This window comes from Felis catus, chromosome C1, assembly GCF_018350175.1.
Source record: "Felis catus isolate Fca126 chromosome C1, F.catus_Fca126_mat1.0, whole genome shotgun sequence".
Classification (NCBI taxonomy): Eukaryota; Metazoa; Chordata; class Mammalia; order Carnivora; family Felidae; genus Felis; species Felis catus.
In genome coordinates, this window is record NC_058375.1 from 8,352,528 (window position 1) to 8,369,168 (window position 16,641).

Sequence of the window (16,641 nt, forward strand, 5' to 3'; positions counted from 1 at the left end):
GAGTCCTGGCTCTGCCACTGAAACGAGACCTTGGGTGAGTCCCTTCTCTTTGCCTGGGCTCAGTGTCCCTATCTGGAAGACAAGGGGATTGGACTGCCTGTGCTCTGATGCCCCTTCTGGGACGTGATCTACTCCCTGTTCATTAAAGAAAAATTTCAGTGTTTACTTATTTTTGAGAGAGAGAGAGAGAGAGAGCACGAGCAGGTGAGGGGCAGAGAGAGAAGGAGACACAGAGTCCGAAGCAGGCTCCAGGCTCTGAGCTGTCAGCACAGAGCCTGATGCAGGGCTTGAACTCACGGACCGTGAGATCATGACCTGAGCTGAAGTCAGACACAACTGAGCCACCCAGGTGCCCCTCCCTGTTCATTTTAAAGACCCCTCTCGGGTCACCTGGGTGGCTTGTCAGTTAAACCTCCAACTCTTGATTTTGACTCAGGTCATGATCTCACAGTTCATGGGTTTGAGCCCCGCTTGGGGCTCCTCGCTGACAGTGTGGCGCCTGCATGGGATTCTGTTTCTACTTCTCTCTCTACCCCTCCCCTACTTGTTCTCTCTCTCTCTCTCAAAATAAATAAGCTTAAAAAAAAAAGACCCCTCTCTTTATCTCAGGAGAACAGGAGATTTCCACATTCGCTCACTCATTGGCCTTTGCCAGCTGCCTCTCTTCCAGGACCTTCTGTTTTCTAACCAGGGTCTCTCCTGCTGCAACTCAGTCACCCCCCTCCGCATTTGCTCTCCTTTGGGGACAGAACCCTCCTCCCAGGCCCTATTATCCTAACTTCTCAAAGAGTTGGAGGCTGTTCACAAAATCCCTTCCACACACATACACACACATTCTATTTTTAAATAAGTTTTTTTTTCTCATTCTAAAAGTGAGGCTACACCTGATCATTGCAGAAAAATTGGAAATAGACAAGTATAAAGGAGAAAATGAAAATTACCCATAATCCTTCAAAGTAGAGATAACCATTGTAAGTGGTTTTTTTTTTTCTTTTAATGCATGTGGGATTTTTTTTTTTTTCTGTTATAATGTTGAGATTATGCTTCAAATGTGGCTTTGGATTGCCCCACGCCTGGCCCTTAACACTGGGCCAGGTTCCTCCCTCTGGGCCCCCCAGGACCTACCATTCCCTTTCAGGCACCTGCCCCTCTTGATTCCCCCAAGAGAAGGGAGACCTTTTTTTGTGGATGTCTCCACCTTGTCTCCTGGGCCCCTGAGAGGCTCAGAGTTCAATTCTGACCATCTCTGAGTGTGTGTGTGTGTGTGTGTGTGTGTGTGTGTGTGTGTGTGTGTAGGAGAGACAGAGACAGAGAGAGACAGGGGAGGGCAGAGAGGACGTTGGGCACTGAGCAGGCCCACCATGATGAGGACCGTGAAGGCATAATGGAAGTCGGCTCATGACGGGTCCCTCAGAAGCTGTCCTTAGTGCCTTTCCATGGAGCAGCTGGAGCTCCTTGCTCGGCTAATCAATTCTCATCATTTGAGAAGGGAAAAGAAATGTGCAATTTGCTGCCCACCCTGTGGAAAAGCCCGAGGAGGTGGTTGTCGACTGAGGTGCTGCTGTCAGACCCCACCTGCGAGCTGAGGCCTCCCTGGGTTTGCTGAGGGTCTCTCAGACCCCACCCACCCTCGCTGGCCTGCAGACCAGGGCTTCTCTGCAGCTCGGCGGGAGTCACCACTAGAGGGACCTGAGGCTTTACCATCCCAATGCCAGATGGGAGAGACAGGGCCCCAGGAGCGGATGGACAGGCCCAGGGCCACACAGAAAGTTGATGGCTGAGCCAGGCCTGCAGCCGTGGTGGTCAGCCACCAATCTGGTGTCATTTCCCACGTGGCAGCTTTTCTTTCCAGAGGTAGAGAAGACAAGCGTGGGGGTGGGAGGCATGAGAGACAAAGAACTCATTGAGTCCACTTCTTGTTTGTTTGTTTCATCCTCTTCAAGATCCTCCCCACCCCAGGCAGAAGAAACCATACTCTTGGCTGCATGTTTATATTGTTTGGTGATCATCCTCTGTCCCGGGGGAAGTTCTAATACCTAATCCAGATTCTCCAGAGATTCCTTTATCTTTCCTCATTCGACAATTATCCGAAACCCAGAACCCCAGCAGGGAACATGACAGCCAAGTCCCTGCTCTCTTGGAGTTCATGTCCACCCGGCTGTGGGGCTCTCACTGGGAGGCAGAATGGCTGTGCCCAATTTTCTGGGCACTTCAATCCAGAAAATGTTGTCTGCAGGGCACAGAGTCAAACATAGGGGACAGGACCCATTATAATCGTTCAGTTACTGTTAGTAGGTAATCAATCATCCCCCAAACTTAGTGATGTATGACAACCAGTGTATTATGCTCCTGGACTCTGTGGGTCAGGACAGGGTACAAGAGACAGTGGCTTAGTTCTACTCCATGGTACTTGGGTCTCAGCTGGGAAGACACGAAGGCTTGGGTTACTCCTTGGCCGATGGTGTCTTTACTCACATATCTGATGGTTGATGCCGGCTGTCAGCAGGAGCTCCCGCATGTGGTCTCCCTGCCTGTGCTAGTTTGGGCCTCCTCTCCGCATGGCAGCTGGGCTCCAAGGACAAAGCGTCCCAAGAGAGCCAGGGGGGGAAGCTTGCCTCTCCATTTGCCAAGCCTCAGAAGTCTCAGAGCCACTTCTGCTGCAGTCACAGCCCCCACACTCCTGGATTCAAGGGGAAGGAATGCAGACATTACTTCTTGATGGGAGAAGTCTCAGTCATACCATGAGAAAAGCACATGAGATGAGAGATATTGCTGTGATCATTTTTGGCAAATGCAATGAGCCATGTGAGTCTTCCAGTTCACAGCCTTGGCGGAGGAGCAGAGTATAAAAGAACAGAAGCAGTCATTTCCCAAGCACTTACATGTACCAGGCACTGTGGTCAGCCTGCTGTGTACATCATCTGATCACCTCTGTGATGATGACTACTGGTAGCCCCATTTTATAGATGAGAAAACTGAGGGTCAGAAAGGATACATCGCCTGCTCTAAATTGTATAGCTGGGACTGACATCCAGATCTGTCTGCCTCCAAAGCCTTAGCTCTTAATGTCCTACTATATTGCCTCTCCCTCCTTCTCCCTGAGTAATTTGTACCCCCTAAGTGTGGTGAGAAGTTTAGATGGGTCGCTGGGGGCTTCATATCTGGGAAGGCTTCTAGTCAGAGGTGACACTTGAGCAAGACCTTGAAAGATGCATTAGACTCCTGGGGAAGGAAATGGCATCGCCGGTGCAACAGCAGGATCCCCCAAATCACTCAGGAAGTGCTGCCGTGATCCAGAATCCTGGCCTTGGACCCCCGCTCACATATCAACATACCGTAAACTATACATCTTGAAAGGCAGGCTGAGGCTGGGGACAGGGTGGATGGACCCCAGAAAAAGAGGCAGAAGTAGCCTTTGTCCCTCTCTCTCCACCATATTGCCATCAGCATCCTCCTTCCAAGGCTGGGAGTGGGGGTGAAGCTCCCACCTGCCCCCACCTCCACATGCAGACTTAGTTCTACCCTTGGACATGGGGTGAGTCTGAGCTGCCTCTGGTTCACACTCAGGAGTTCCTGCTAACACAAATTGGTCCTGGGAGCATATGGCGTCCCCTTGGCCAGAATGCTTTAGGGCATCGCAAATGGGAAGTTTAATGATCTCATCATAGGATAGGACTCTTGCATATTACAGGAGCGGTTCCCATCCCCTCCAGGCCTCTCTCCCTTTCAAGTTTTCTGCTTTGCCCTCCTCTTCTCCCACCCTCCTCTCTGTTTCCCTTTTTGCATCTCTGTCTGCCCACCCCCCACTCAATTCCCCTCTCCTCTCTGTCTCCTCTTCCCAGCTGTCTCTGTCTCTCATCTCTCCCGTTTCCTGCCTCTCTGTCTCTGTTTCCCTCCTTCCCCTCACCCTCTCTTCCTCACTTTCTCTGGGCTGACGGCAGCCCCCTCTCTTCCCGGACAGACCGTCTAATTGAAATGGAGCACTCTAGAGAATGTTAATAGGAAAGGCAGCATTAATTAGCCAGCTCTGGTATAATTAGCTTCCTCTTCTCACTGCCTGGCGTCTAACTGGATAATGAGTCTCTCCCCGTCCAAACTGAGGACAGGAGGGACAAGGGGAACAGGCCATGCCCGGGGATGCCGGAAGGCCTCCTGCCTTCGGGCCACCCTGCAGGAGTCCTCAGGCTGCCCGGGCTGCCCTCTCCTGCCAGGCCCTCCTGCTGCTTGTGCCCAAGTCTTGGGGAGACAGATGCCTGGCCCCTGCTCGTGCCCAAAGGTTTGATGTTGCTGGCGCTGCATGTTAAGTGGCCTGAGCCTGACAAACAGTGGCTGCAGCTGCAGTGTCCCAAAGAGGGGGTGGGGAGCTATTGAGAGTTCTTGAGGAGAGCTATGACAGCTCTGGCACAGCCCCATCCATGGGCGACCGCTAGGCACATTACAGCCCCCGAGGGGAGCAAAGAAATCTGCTTATGTGACAGATAGTAACGAATATACTACCCAGACTGCAGCCCTCCTCACAACTGTGTGAGGCAGGAGTGGCCACCTCTGTTTTATAGACGACGAATTGAGGTTCATAGAGGTTTACTGCCTTGCCAACGTTCACCTTACCAGGACCCAAACTCCGATTCCAAAGACCACATTGTTTCCTCCTACCATGATACTTCAGAAGGTACTTTATTTATTTTTCATATGAAATGTATTGTCAAATTTGTTTCCATACAACAGCCAGTGGTCATCCCAACAGGTGCCCTCCTCAATGCCCATCACCCACTTTCCCCTCCCTCCCACCCCCCCCATCAACCCTGTTTATTCTCAGTTTTTAAGAGTCTCTTATGGTTTGCCTCCCTCCCTCTCTAACTTTTTCCCCCTTCCCCTCCCCCATGGTCTTCTGTTAAGTTTCTCAAGATCCACATAAGAGTGAAAACATATGGTATCTGTCTTTCTCTGTATGACATATTTCACTTAGCATCACACTCTCCAGTTCCATTCACGTTGCTACAAAAGGCCAGATTTCATTCTTTCTCATTGCCACGTAGTATTCCATTGTGTATATAAACCACAATTTCTTTATCCATTCGTCAGTTGATGGACATTTAAGCTCTTTCCATAATTTGGCCACTGTTGAAAGTGCTGCTATAAACTTTGGGGTACAAGTGCCCCTATGCATCAGCACTCCTGTATCCCTTGGGTAAATTCCCAGCAGTGCTATTGCTGGGTCACAGGGTAGATCTATTTTAGAGTTGCTAACTATAAGTAGAAGTGATGGCAGTGGAGTAATGCCTCCTGTTGGCCATGAGTTCTAGAATCAAAGCATGAAGAGGAAGTTGAGAAATCGTGTGTAGTCAGAGTCCACCCCCCCACCTCCCCGCCCCAGTATCCCTTACACAGGGAGGAATGTCTCTTCTGTTTGCAAACGGGCTGTGATTCTCCCTTTCCTGTGGCCTCGAAAGCCAAGATCTAGTTGGGGGAGGTGATGGACCAGTAACATATTTTTCTTTGTTTCGTGTACAAGCGATGAAGTTCAGTTGAGTTACATGCCCACGCGATGCAATTCCATCGCAGTATTTGTGGACGGGTCTAATACCCAGGGCTGGGCGACTGCAGCCACAGGGCACCGTCTTCTCCCTCTCTCTAGCCTGCTGACCCTCTCCCTCTCCTGTAGGCTATGGACTCGGAGGATGACCCCTTGCTGCAAGACGTGTGGCTAGAGGAGGAGCAGGAAGAGGAGGAAGCAACCGGTGAGGCCTTTAGGAGGGCCCAGAAGCCAGGGCCCCGAGCTGGGAAAGGAGGGCAGTGTTGCTGGAGGCGTTGGACCTTGCCTTCCCGGCCGCCTGCCTCGGGCTTCTGGAGCACCCTGGGCTGGGCTTTCACAAATCCCTGCTGTGCAGGGCTGGTGCTCTTCCTGGGCTGCAGCATCCCCATGGCCCTGTCGGCCTTCATGTTCCTCTACTACCCGCCGCTGGACATTGACATCTCCTACAACGCCTTTGAGATCCGCAACCATGAGGCCTCCCAGCGTTTTGATGCCCTCGCGCTGGCGCTTAAGTCCCAGTTTGGGTCCTGGGGGCGCAACCGGCGCGACTTGGCTGACTTCACTTCTGAGACGCTCCAGCGCCTTATCTCAGAGCAGCTGCAGCAGCTGCATCTGGGCAACCGCTCTCGACCGGTCACCAGGCCCCCACGGGCAGTCTTTGCGGCCCCAAGGCGTGGCCCAGGCATATCCCCTGACACTTCCGCAGGCCAGAAACCAGCAGCCAATCGGAGTGGGCGTCTTCGGCGGGAGGCCCCAACCCTGGTGGATCTGGCAGCCAACCAGAGTGAAGGCCCAACGAACCAGGGGATGCAGAAGAATGGACAGTGCCAACCCAGCACCCCGCCCCGTGCTGTGGCTGCGGCCAATCAGAGCCGAGCCCGCAGGGGTGCCTCGCGCTGGGACTACTCACGTTCTTATGTGAGCGCCAACACCCAGACGCATGCGCACTGGCGCATTGAGCTCATTTTCCTGGCCCGTGGCGACGCAGAGCGCAACATTTTCACCAGTGAGCGGCTGGTCACAATCCACGAGATTGAGCGCAAGATCATGGACCACCCGGGCTTCCGGGAGTTCTGCTGGAAACCCCATGAGGTGCTCAAGGACCTTCCACTAGGGTCCTACTCCTACTGCTCCCCACCCAGCTCGCTCATGACCTACTTCTTCCCCACTGAGAGAGGCGGCAAGATCTACTATGATGGCATGGGCCAGGACCTGGCCGACATCCGGGGTGAGCAGACTTGTGTGTGGCTGGGGACACAGCCTGCTGGGGAGGGCCTTGTAAGGGGTGGAGCCCTTGGGTGGGTGGGGCTTGTAAGGGGCGGGGCCTCAGTGAGGCTGAGGGCGGGTCTTCATGAGATTGAGAGAAGGTAGTTTAGAGACCCATGGGAAATTTGGCCATGGACTCACACCTGAAGGAGAATGGGGTGGGACTCCGCTGTGGGCAGACTCAGGCTCGACCTGCCTGCTGGGCGTGACCTGAAGGTGATGCAGCGAAGGGCTGGCAGCAGGGTAGGATGTGAGATGGGATCTGAGAGAGGCAAGGAAGGTTTGGGTGCAGACCTGGATTGTGGGAAACTGGCCAGTTAAAGAATGGGTGGGGTAGGGCTTGGGCATGAGGTTGGTTAGAGGGAAACCCAGGTGTGGTTAGAGGACCGGGCATCTAATCAGAGGAAGATAGGGGAGAGAGACAGGTTGAAGGGAGACCAAGGTGGGGTTAGTTTGTAGTAATTTAGGGATGAGACTTGAAAGGTGGGGTGGGCTAGAGAATGGTCGTGGGGTGGGGCTTGGGTGCTTGGGTGTGCCTTCTAAGGGGCACACGGGCAGGATTCTAGGCAGATGAATGGGGACTGTAATGGAAAGGTGGAACTCGAGGGCTGCAAAGACTGAGCCTTGGAATTAGGTGAGGTTCACATGCAAATAAAATGTGAATTTATTGGGGGCTGCGTGAGCAGGTCTGGGGGACTGCTGCTCTTGGGCGGTGAGTTCTTTAAACCGTTGCTCTGTTCCATTTGAGACAGCTGGAGGCAGCCTGAGGGGGAGTGCCACCTCCTTAGAAAGGAGTGAGATTAGCAAGGAGGACAGGATGATGTTGATGGAGGGCTGTGGGGAGCTGCCCTCTGAGCTCCTTGGGCCACCACCCCTGCCCCTGCAGGCTCCCTAGAGCTGGCCATGACTCACCCCGAGTTCTACTGGTATGTGGACGAGGGCCTCTCTGCAGAAAACCTCAAGAGCTCCCTACTGCGCAGCGAGATCCTCTTTGGAGCACCCCTGCCCAACTACTACTCAGTGGACGATCGCTGGGAGGAGCAGCGGGCCAAGTTTCAGAGCTTTGTGGTCACCTACGTGGCCATGCTGGCCAAGCAGTCTACTAGGTAGGTAGGAGGTCCAGCTGCACGCAGTGTCTGTTTGTCCTTGTGTATATCAGGAAAGGGCTGTGTTAGGGTAGGAAATTGTCTTTCGAGTGCTTCTTTCTCATAAACCCCAGATCACCTCCCCTGAACCTTCTCCCTAGGAAGTCTTTCTTCCTGAATCAGGGGCAGAGCCAGATACATCCTCACTGTCACTCTGACAGCTCAAAAAGCCCCTTTTCTTGATCAGTGCTGATGGTTAGTGAACATGAAAGCTTTGGAGGAGGTAGGAAATCCCAGGGCTTTTGCCTAAGAAGTCTTGGATATTGATTTTTCTCCTGAGATGGTGTCTAGAGGGCTTTCTGGAAAGAGTACTGACCAGGGAGTATTGGCCTGTCTGCCTCCTCTACCCAGAGAGAGAGTTGGCAAATAATGCCTCTACTTCTCTGGGCCTCAGTTTCCCTACTTGTAGAATGGGGATGATGAGTCCTGATACCTTCTGGAGGCATTAGGAGGAGGTGAGCCAAGAGATGTGAAGGTGCTCTCAGGTAGTGGGTGCTTTGGTTGTCCTCCAAACCTTGGGCTATGTGTCTAAAAATACATGTAGGCCCTTCCTCATCCAGAAAGGGCATTAAATAGTTCATCTATCAGTCCTGATGGGCAATAACTGTGATGCCTCTCAGTCCCCTGCCCTGACAGGCCAGCTCCAGGCAAATGAATCATTCTGCCTGAAATACCCTTGTTCCTTCCATTACTCATCCATTGCATTGAGCAACAACTATGATAATCAGAACCAACATTTATGTGGCACAGTGCTGGTATAAGCCCCTTGTACACACCATCTCATTTAATTCTCAACACTGACCCAATGAGGCAGGTGCTATTATGATCATCTCCATCTTATGGTTGAGGAAATCGAGGCACAGCCCTATTAAGTGAGTTGTCCAAATTATAAAGCCCATAAGTGGTGGGATTGGCACTAAAAGCCAACCTTTCCAATCCAGAGCCCTTACCCCTTTTGTTTTTATGCCAGTCGCTGCACTAGGAACCTTCTCCTGGCCCTGCTTCTTTGCTAAACAAACCCCTGCTCATCCACTAAGATCCAGCTGGGGCAGTTTTTCCCTGAAGCTGGATTGAAAGCCCACCCCACCCCCCTTCCACCATGCCCTTCCTTCTCACTAGAGGAGGAACGAAAGAGCATACATGAGCTTTGGAGTTAGATATGTCTAAGGTCACATACCAGTGACTTAGTCCACTTGGGAGTTTCCGTGAGCTCTTTCACCTCTCTGAGCTACAATTTCATCATGGCACTTGTCAGTCTGTATTTTAGCTGTTTAATTCCTTGTCACTCAAAGTGCATTCCTCAGATCAGCAGCATCTGTTTCACCTGGGGTGTTGTTATAAATGCAGAATCTCCAGGCCTTTCTTGGACCTACAGGATCCTAGATGACTTGTCTGCATGTTAAAGTTTGAGGAAGGTCTAGTTTCATTATGTTTCAAGAGAGTGTGAGTTTGTTGCGGGCTGGGATTGTTCCTGGCTTCTTTCTATAGGCCTAGTCCCTAGGACAGTGCCAGGAACCCCTTAGTAGGAATTTATCTTGGGCATGAATGAGTGGGTGGGTGGGGGTGGATGAACAAATAGAGGTGTTCCAGAGAAAGGTACTTGGCTAGGGTGGGAAACTGGGAGGGGCTGCCTGCAGGAGGATCTTTAGGGTTCAAATACCAAAAACTACCACTGCATAATAGGTTCAGCTGTTAAGACAAAACCTCTGCCTGGGTAAAAAAGCCTCTCTTCCCCTTCCCATCACCCTAGAGCTTCATAGGAGCAATGAAAAGCAGAGTCCCTATAGACTTTAGTATCTTCTTTTGGAATAATTGGATCTTTTTACTACTTTATGACTGGTTACCCAAGAGATGGCAACATGCACCTTGACTTAACTACAGAATAATACAAATGATCACTTTCACTACATCTCCGATAATATTAGAATCTTAGAACATGTTCACTGCTTTTATACCCTTTAGCCTTTTGCATTTTGTTGCATGCATTTTAATTCCATATACATTGAAGCGCCGCATGATATCACATTATTATTTTACTAAGTCAGTACTCATTTGTATTTACTCACATATTTACTTTTCCTGTTGCTCTTCATTACTTTCTACAATTTCATGTTTCCCCCTAGAATCATTTTCCTTGTGTCTGTAGACCTCTTCTTAATAGTTTTTTAAGTGCATATTTGCTGAGGATAAATTCTGTGTTTTTGCCTAGAAAACATCTTTATTTTACTTTCATTTTTGAAGTATATTTCTGCTGGTATAGAATTATAAGTTGGTAGTTATTTTCTTTTAGTACTTTAGAGCTGTCAATCCATTGTGTTCTGACTTTCATCATTCCTGTGGAAAAGTCAGCTGTAAATATTTTTGTTGTTCCTTGGAAAAATTGTCTTTTTTTTCTCTGGCTGCATTTAAGATTTTTCTCCTTGGTTTCACCAGTCTTACCATGAGTTATGTAGGTGTAGTTTTCCTTGAATTTGTTCTGCTTGGGGTGCACAGAACTTCTTGAATCTGTAGATTGATAACTTTCATCAGTTTGGGGAGTTTTCCTGGCTATTACTGCTTCAAATATTGCTTCTACCTCATTCTATGTTTCTTTTCCTTTTAAGATTCTGATTACACAAATGTTACATTTTTTTTCACTGAGTCCCATGTGTTTTCAGGATCTTTTCTAGGTTTTTTATTTTTTATTTCTATGTTTTGGTTTTTGTTACTTTCTATGTTTCGTTTCTTTCTGTGTTTTAGATGTTCTAGTTCACTGATCCAGTCTTTTGTTATATTTAATCTGCCACTTAATGTCTGTTGACATTTTAATGGTATGTTTTTCTGTGGAGAATTTCCATTTGATTCTTTGTTATTTATCTAAATCCCTGGTGAAATTCATCATTTTATTTATTTTGTCCATAGTATCCTCTCTGTCCTTAAACATATTATTATTATTTTTTAAATTATCATTATTTTAAAGTCCTTATCAGCTGACTTTCAACATAGGGATAAGCTGTGTATTTGTTTCTTTAGTCTGTTCTTTCACTCGGTTTTTGTTCATGTGGTCATGCCTATGAGTATGCCTGGTAATTTTTATTGAGCGATAAACATTATGTATAAAAAAACAAAGAGGTCCAGGTGATATTATTTCCTGCACAGAAAGTCTATCATTCCTTCCACTAGGCAGACAGAGTTGTGACTGATCACCTTAAGTAACCAACCATTTTGTTGAGTCAAGGCTGTTTTGCAGCCCTGGAAAGTCTCAGTCTGCCCCTTGTTTGCCCTTGGTTCTCTAGGACTTTCTACTGGGAGTCTGGTGTATTCTGCAGAACTCTTTCCCCTAACAAGTTCCAAACTCTAATCTTTGTTTCTCAAAACTACAAACACACACACACACACACACACACAGAACCAACAGAAACTCCATGCCACGTTTTTAAAGAAGCTTTCTGCTTAGGTTTCTAGCCTAATGCTTCATGCAGCTCCAGTATTTAACCAAAGTGCTGAGGGGAAACTCTGCTAGTTCATCTGACTCCTAGCCTCGATTTTCATATCTTTCTGCCTGTGTTCAGAATCAGCAGATGCCTCCAGGGTGAAAATAGCTGTAGAAGAACAGCTTACTTTTCCTAGGTTCTTCCCTTTATGGAATCTTTCTGGAGTCCCTCTACTTCTCATTACTTCAGGAACCTTCTACTGTCATCAAACAGATGATTTCTGAATTTTATCTTTTTAGTAGTTCTTGGCAGGAATACTTATCTTCCATGAACTATTCCTTTATACCTGAGAGTTAAAATTGGGGCCTGTGTCTTTTTATAGCCAGCAACTAAAATAGGACCTGGAACTTAGAAGGCACTCTATAAATGCTGTACGAATGAATGAGTGAATGAATAACAATTGCTTGGGGCTCCTGAGTAGCTCAGTCGGTTAAGAGTCCAACTTGGAGTCAGGTCATGATCTCATGGTTCATGAGTTCAAGCCCTGCATCAGGCACTCTGCTGTCAGCACAGATCTGCTGCAGATCCTCTGTCTCCCTCTCTATCTGCCCCTCCTCCAGTTGTGCACTCTCACTCTCTCTCTCTCTCTCTCTCTCTCTCTCTCTCTCTCCCAAAAACAAATAAACATTTAAAAAATTGCTTGAATTTTCAGTTGTCTACTCTAATGAAAGATCAATTGATCTATATAACTTAAAAAGTAGATAATTCAGAGATCTTTTCTATTTTACTTTTAAGTGTTCTGTTTTTAAAAACAGCTTTATTGAGATGTAATTGACATACAACCAACTGCACATACTTAAAGTTTACAGTTTGATTAGTTTTGACACATGTATATACCATGAAACCTTCACCATAATCAAGATAGTGAACATATCCATCACCCCCAAAAGTTTCCTCATGTCCCCTGGCTAATGAGTCCATCCTGCCTCTTCTTGCCTCTCCACCCCTACCCCAGGCACCACTTTCTGTTTTCTATTACTACATACTGGTTTTCATTTTCTAGAATTTTATATCCATGGCATCATATAGTATACACTCTTTTGGTTGACCCCTTTCAGCCTAATTATGTTAAGTTCTATCCATGTTATTGCAGGCATTGATAGTTTATTATTTTTAGATGCTGAGCAGTAACCCAGTGTATGGAGATGCCACATTTTTTAAATTTTTTTAAACATTTATTTATTTTTGAGACAGAGTGAGAGACAGAGCACAAGAAAGGGAGGGGAAGACAGAGGGAGACACAGAATCCGAAGTGAGCTCCACGCTCTGAGCTGTCAGCACAGAGCCCAACACGGGGCTTGAACTCACAAACCGTAAAATCATGCCCTGAGCTGAAGTCGGTTGCTTAACCAACTGAGCCACTCAGGCACCCCAAGATGCCACATATTTTTATACCGATACCCAATTGTTCAAACATCACCTGTCAAAAGGATTATTCCTTCAACAAAGATTGCCTTTGCACCTAGGACAAAAATCTATTGTTCATAGATATATAAGTTAATTTCTGGACTCTCTGTTCTGTTCCATCAGTCTGTTTCTTTATTTGCACATGAGTACCACACTGCCTTGATTATGGTAGCTTTATACCATATCTTGTCTTTATACTATATCTGTTAAGCCTCCCAACTTTATTCTTTTTTACAGTTATTTTAGTTATTTTAGGTCCTTTGCATTTCTATTTGAATTTTAGAATTCACTTGTCTGTTTCTCCAGGAAAAAAAAATGTCTGCTGGGATCTTGATTATGGTTGTGCTGAATCCATAAATCAACTTGAGAACTGACATCTTAACAATATTGAGTCTTCTTACCCATGAATGTAGTATATACATCTTTTGTCAGATGTATCCCTATTTCATGTTTTTATGCTGTTGTAAATGGTATTATTTTCTTAATTTTAATTTTCAATTGCTCATTACTAGTATATAGTAATATAATTGATTTTGTATCCTGTAACCTTGCTAATCTCCCTTAGTAGTTCTAGAAGTTTTTTGGTAAATTACATTAGATTTTTTACATAGTTAATTATATCTTCTGCTAATAAAAACAGTTTTACTTCTTCCTTTCCAAGTTAGATGCCTTTTATTTTTCTTTCTTGGCTGATTGCACTAGCTAGAACCTCCAGTATAAGGTTGAATAAAAGTAATGAGAGAGGACATTCTTGTCTTATTCCTAATCAAAAGTACGTAGGGTTTTTGTAGATGTCCTTAATCAGGTTAAAAAGGCTCCCTCTATCCCTAATTTGCTGGTAGCTTTTTTTTTTTTTAATCAATAATGAATGTTGAATTTTTTCAAATGTTTTTTCTGTGTCTAAAGAGAGATCACACAATTTTTCTTTTTTAGTTTAATGTAGTGAATAACATTGATTGAGTTTTTAATGTTAAGCCAAGCTTACATTCCTGGGGCAACCCAAGCCCCCCCAGCTCTTGGTCATGATATAGTTTCTTTTTTATATAGTGTTAGATTCTATTTTGTATTTTGTATTCTGTTTGTATTTTGTGTTCATGGGCACAATATGTTCAACATAGATATTGGGCTGTAGTTTCCTTGTAATGTATTTGTCCTATTTTGGTATCAGGGTAATTCTGCTATTATAGAATGAGTTGGAAAGTATTCTCTTCTCTTTAGTTTTCTGGAGAGTTTGCATAGAAATAGTATTCTTTCTTCCTTAAATATGTGATAGAATTCATCAATAAAACTGTCTGGGCCTGAAATTTTCTTTATGGGAAGAATTTTTTAATATACATAGATAGGGCTATTAAAGTTATCTATTGCTTCCTGCATGAGGGTTGGTAGTTTTGAGTCTAACATTAAATCTGTCCATTTCATTTAAGTTGTCAAATTTGTTGGTAGGAAGTGGTTCATAATATTCCTTTACTATCTTTTAAATATCTGTAAAACTAGTGATGCCACATCTTTCTTGTGTATTTTCTCTTTTTTCATGATCATTCTGACTAGAGGTTTATCAAATTTTTTTTAATCTTCTCAAAGAACTAGCTTTAGATTTCTCTGATTTTTTTTCTATTGGTTTTGTTTTGTATTTCATTAGCTTCTCTGATCTTTGTTATTTCCTTTTGTCTGCCTACTTTACATGTAATTTTTATCTTGTTCTACTTTTTTGAAGTGGAAGCTGAGGCCATTAACTTGAAATGTTTCTTCTTCTCCAATACAGGCATTTATTGCTATAAATTCCCTTTTGGTACTGTTTTAGCATATTCCACAGATTTTCACATGTTGTGTTTTCATTTTCATTCAATTCAAAATACTTTCTATTTCCCCTTTGATCTCTTTTTTGACCTGTGTGTTATTTAAAAGTATGTTATTTAGTTTCCAAATATTTGGGAATTTTCCAGATATCATTTTGTGGCTGATTTTTAATTTAATTCATTTGTGGTCAGAGAACATACTTTGTATGACTTCAGTCCTTTTAAATTTAGTGAGTCTTGTTTTATGGTCCAGATTGTGGTCTGTCTTACTAAATGTTCCCTTGTGCACTTAAAAAGAATACATATTCTGCTGTTGATGAGTGGGGTGTTTAATAAATATCTGTCAGGTCAAGTTGGTTGATTGTGTTGTCTTGATGAATCAAACGCTTTATCATTTTGAAATTGTCTTCTTTATCCCTGGTAATATTCTTTGCTCTGAAATTTATTTCATTTGTTATTAATATAACCATTCCAGCTTCCTTTTGATTTGAGTTAGCATGTCATATATTTTTCTTTTTTAAATATTTTAACCTATTTGTTTCTATACTTAAAGTGGGTTTCTTGTAAGCTTCTAGGTCTTGCTTTTCTTTAAATCTAGTCTGTCTCTGCCTTTTAATTGGGGTGTTTAGACCATTTATAGGTAATGCAGTTATTAATATGGCTAGACTAAAGTCTACCTTTGTTCCTCTTTTCTTTTGCCTTCTTCTGGACTGATTCCATGTTTTTTTATTATTATGTTTTATTTCCTTTGTTAGTCTTTTTTTTAAGTTTTTTTAACATTTAATTATTTTTGAGAGACAGAGAGCAAGCAGAGGAAGGGCAAAGAGGTAGGAAGACACAGAATCTGAAGCAGGCTTAAAGCTCTGAGCTGTCAGCACAGAGCCCAATGCAGAGCTCAAACTCATGAACCATGAGATCATGACCTGAGTCGAAGTAGGACACTTAACTGACTGAGCCACCCAGGTGCCCCTCATTTGTTAGTCTTTTAGCTATAATTTTTTATTTATTTTAATGGTTGCTTATGGTTTATAGTATATAATCTTAGATTATCACAGGCTACCTTCAGATGACGTTTTACCACTTTGTGTATAGTGTAAGACACTTCCAGTAGTATGCTACCATTTCTTTCCTCCCAGCCTCTATGTATTGTTCTCATGTATTTTATTTTCATGTGTGTTATCAACACCACACTACATTATTATTTTTGCTCAAGTGGTCAGTTATCTTATAAAGAAACTTAAATAAGCAATAAGAAAATATTTTATATTTGTTCATATCATTACCATTTTTAATCCATTTTATTCCTTTGTATAGATCCATATTTCCATCTCTTATTCTCTTTGTACCTGAAGGATTTACTTTTACATCTCTTATAGTGCAGGGATCCTGGAGATTAATTCCTTCTGCTTTCATGTATTACTGGGGCGCCTGGGTGGCTCAGTTGGTTAAGTGGCCAACTCTTGGTTTCAGCTTAGGTCATGGTCTCATGGTTTCATGAGTTGAAGCCCCACATCAGGCTTGGGATTCTCCCTCTCTCTCTCTCTGCCCCTCTTCTGCTCATGCTGTCTCTGTCTCTCCCAAGGTAAATAAACTTTAAAATTAAAATAAAATAAAAAATGAAAAAGTCTTTATTTTGCCTTTGCTTTTGAAGTATATTTTTGCTGGGTATAGAATTCTGGGTTGATGTTTTTCCCAATAGGTAAAAGATGCTGCTCCATTATTGTCTCACTAGCACTTGTTTCTGATGAGAAGTCTCTCTTATTTTTGTCCTTCTGTATGTGATGCGCCTTTTTCCTCAGGCTGCTTTTAAGACTTTCTTTTGGTCACTGGTTTTGAAAAAATTTGGTTATGATGTGCATTGTTGTTATTTCATTTCATTTTTTTTTTTTGTACTTGGAGTTTGTTGCTCGAGCTTCTTAAATCAGTGGGTTTATAGTTTTCCATCAAGTTTGGAAAAATTTCAGCCTCCTTTGGGGAGCCCCATAACCCATGTATAAGGTTACACTGAGACCCAGCAACTC

At 44.8% G+C, this 16,641-nt stretch overlaps 1 protein-coding gene across 5 annotated transcripts in view; it reads left to right on the forward strand.

Annotated features, from left to right (window-relative positions):
• The window catches only part of DISP3 (dispatched RND transporter family member 3), a 50,680-nt gene that overhangs the window by 14,110 nt on the left and 19,929 nt on the right, over window positions 1–16,641 (forward strand). For all 5 annotated transcript variants that reach the window (XM_045035092.1, XM_045035093.1, XM_019836155.3 and 2 more), the window contains exons 2-3: window positions 5,663–6,761; window positions 7,686–7,905. In XM_045035092.1, coding sequence (XP_044891027.1) covers window positions 5,666–6,761; window positions 7,686–7,905 — 1,316 coding nt within the window. In that variant the 5' untranslated portion in view covers window positions 5,663–5,665. The remainder of the gene's footprint in view (window positions 1–5,662; window positions 6,762–7,685; window positions 7,906–16,641) is intronic.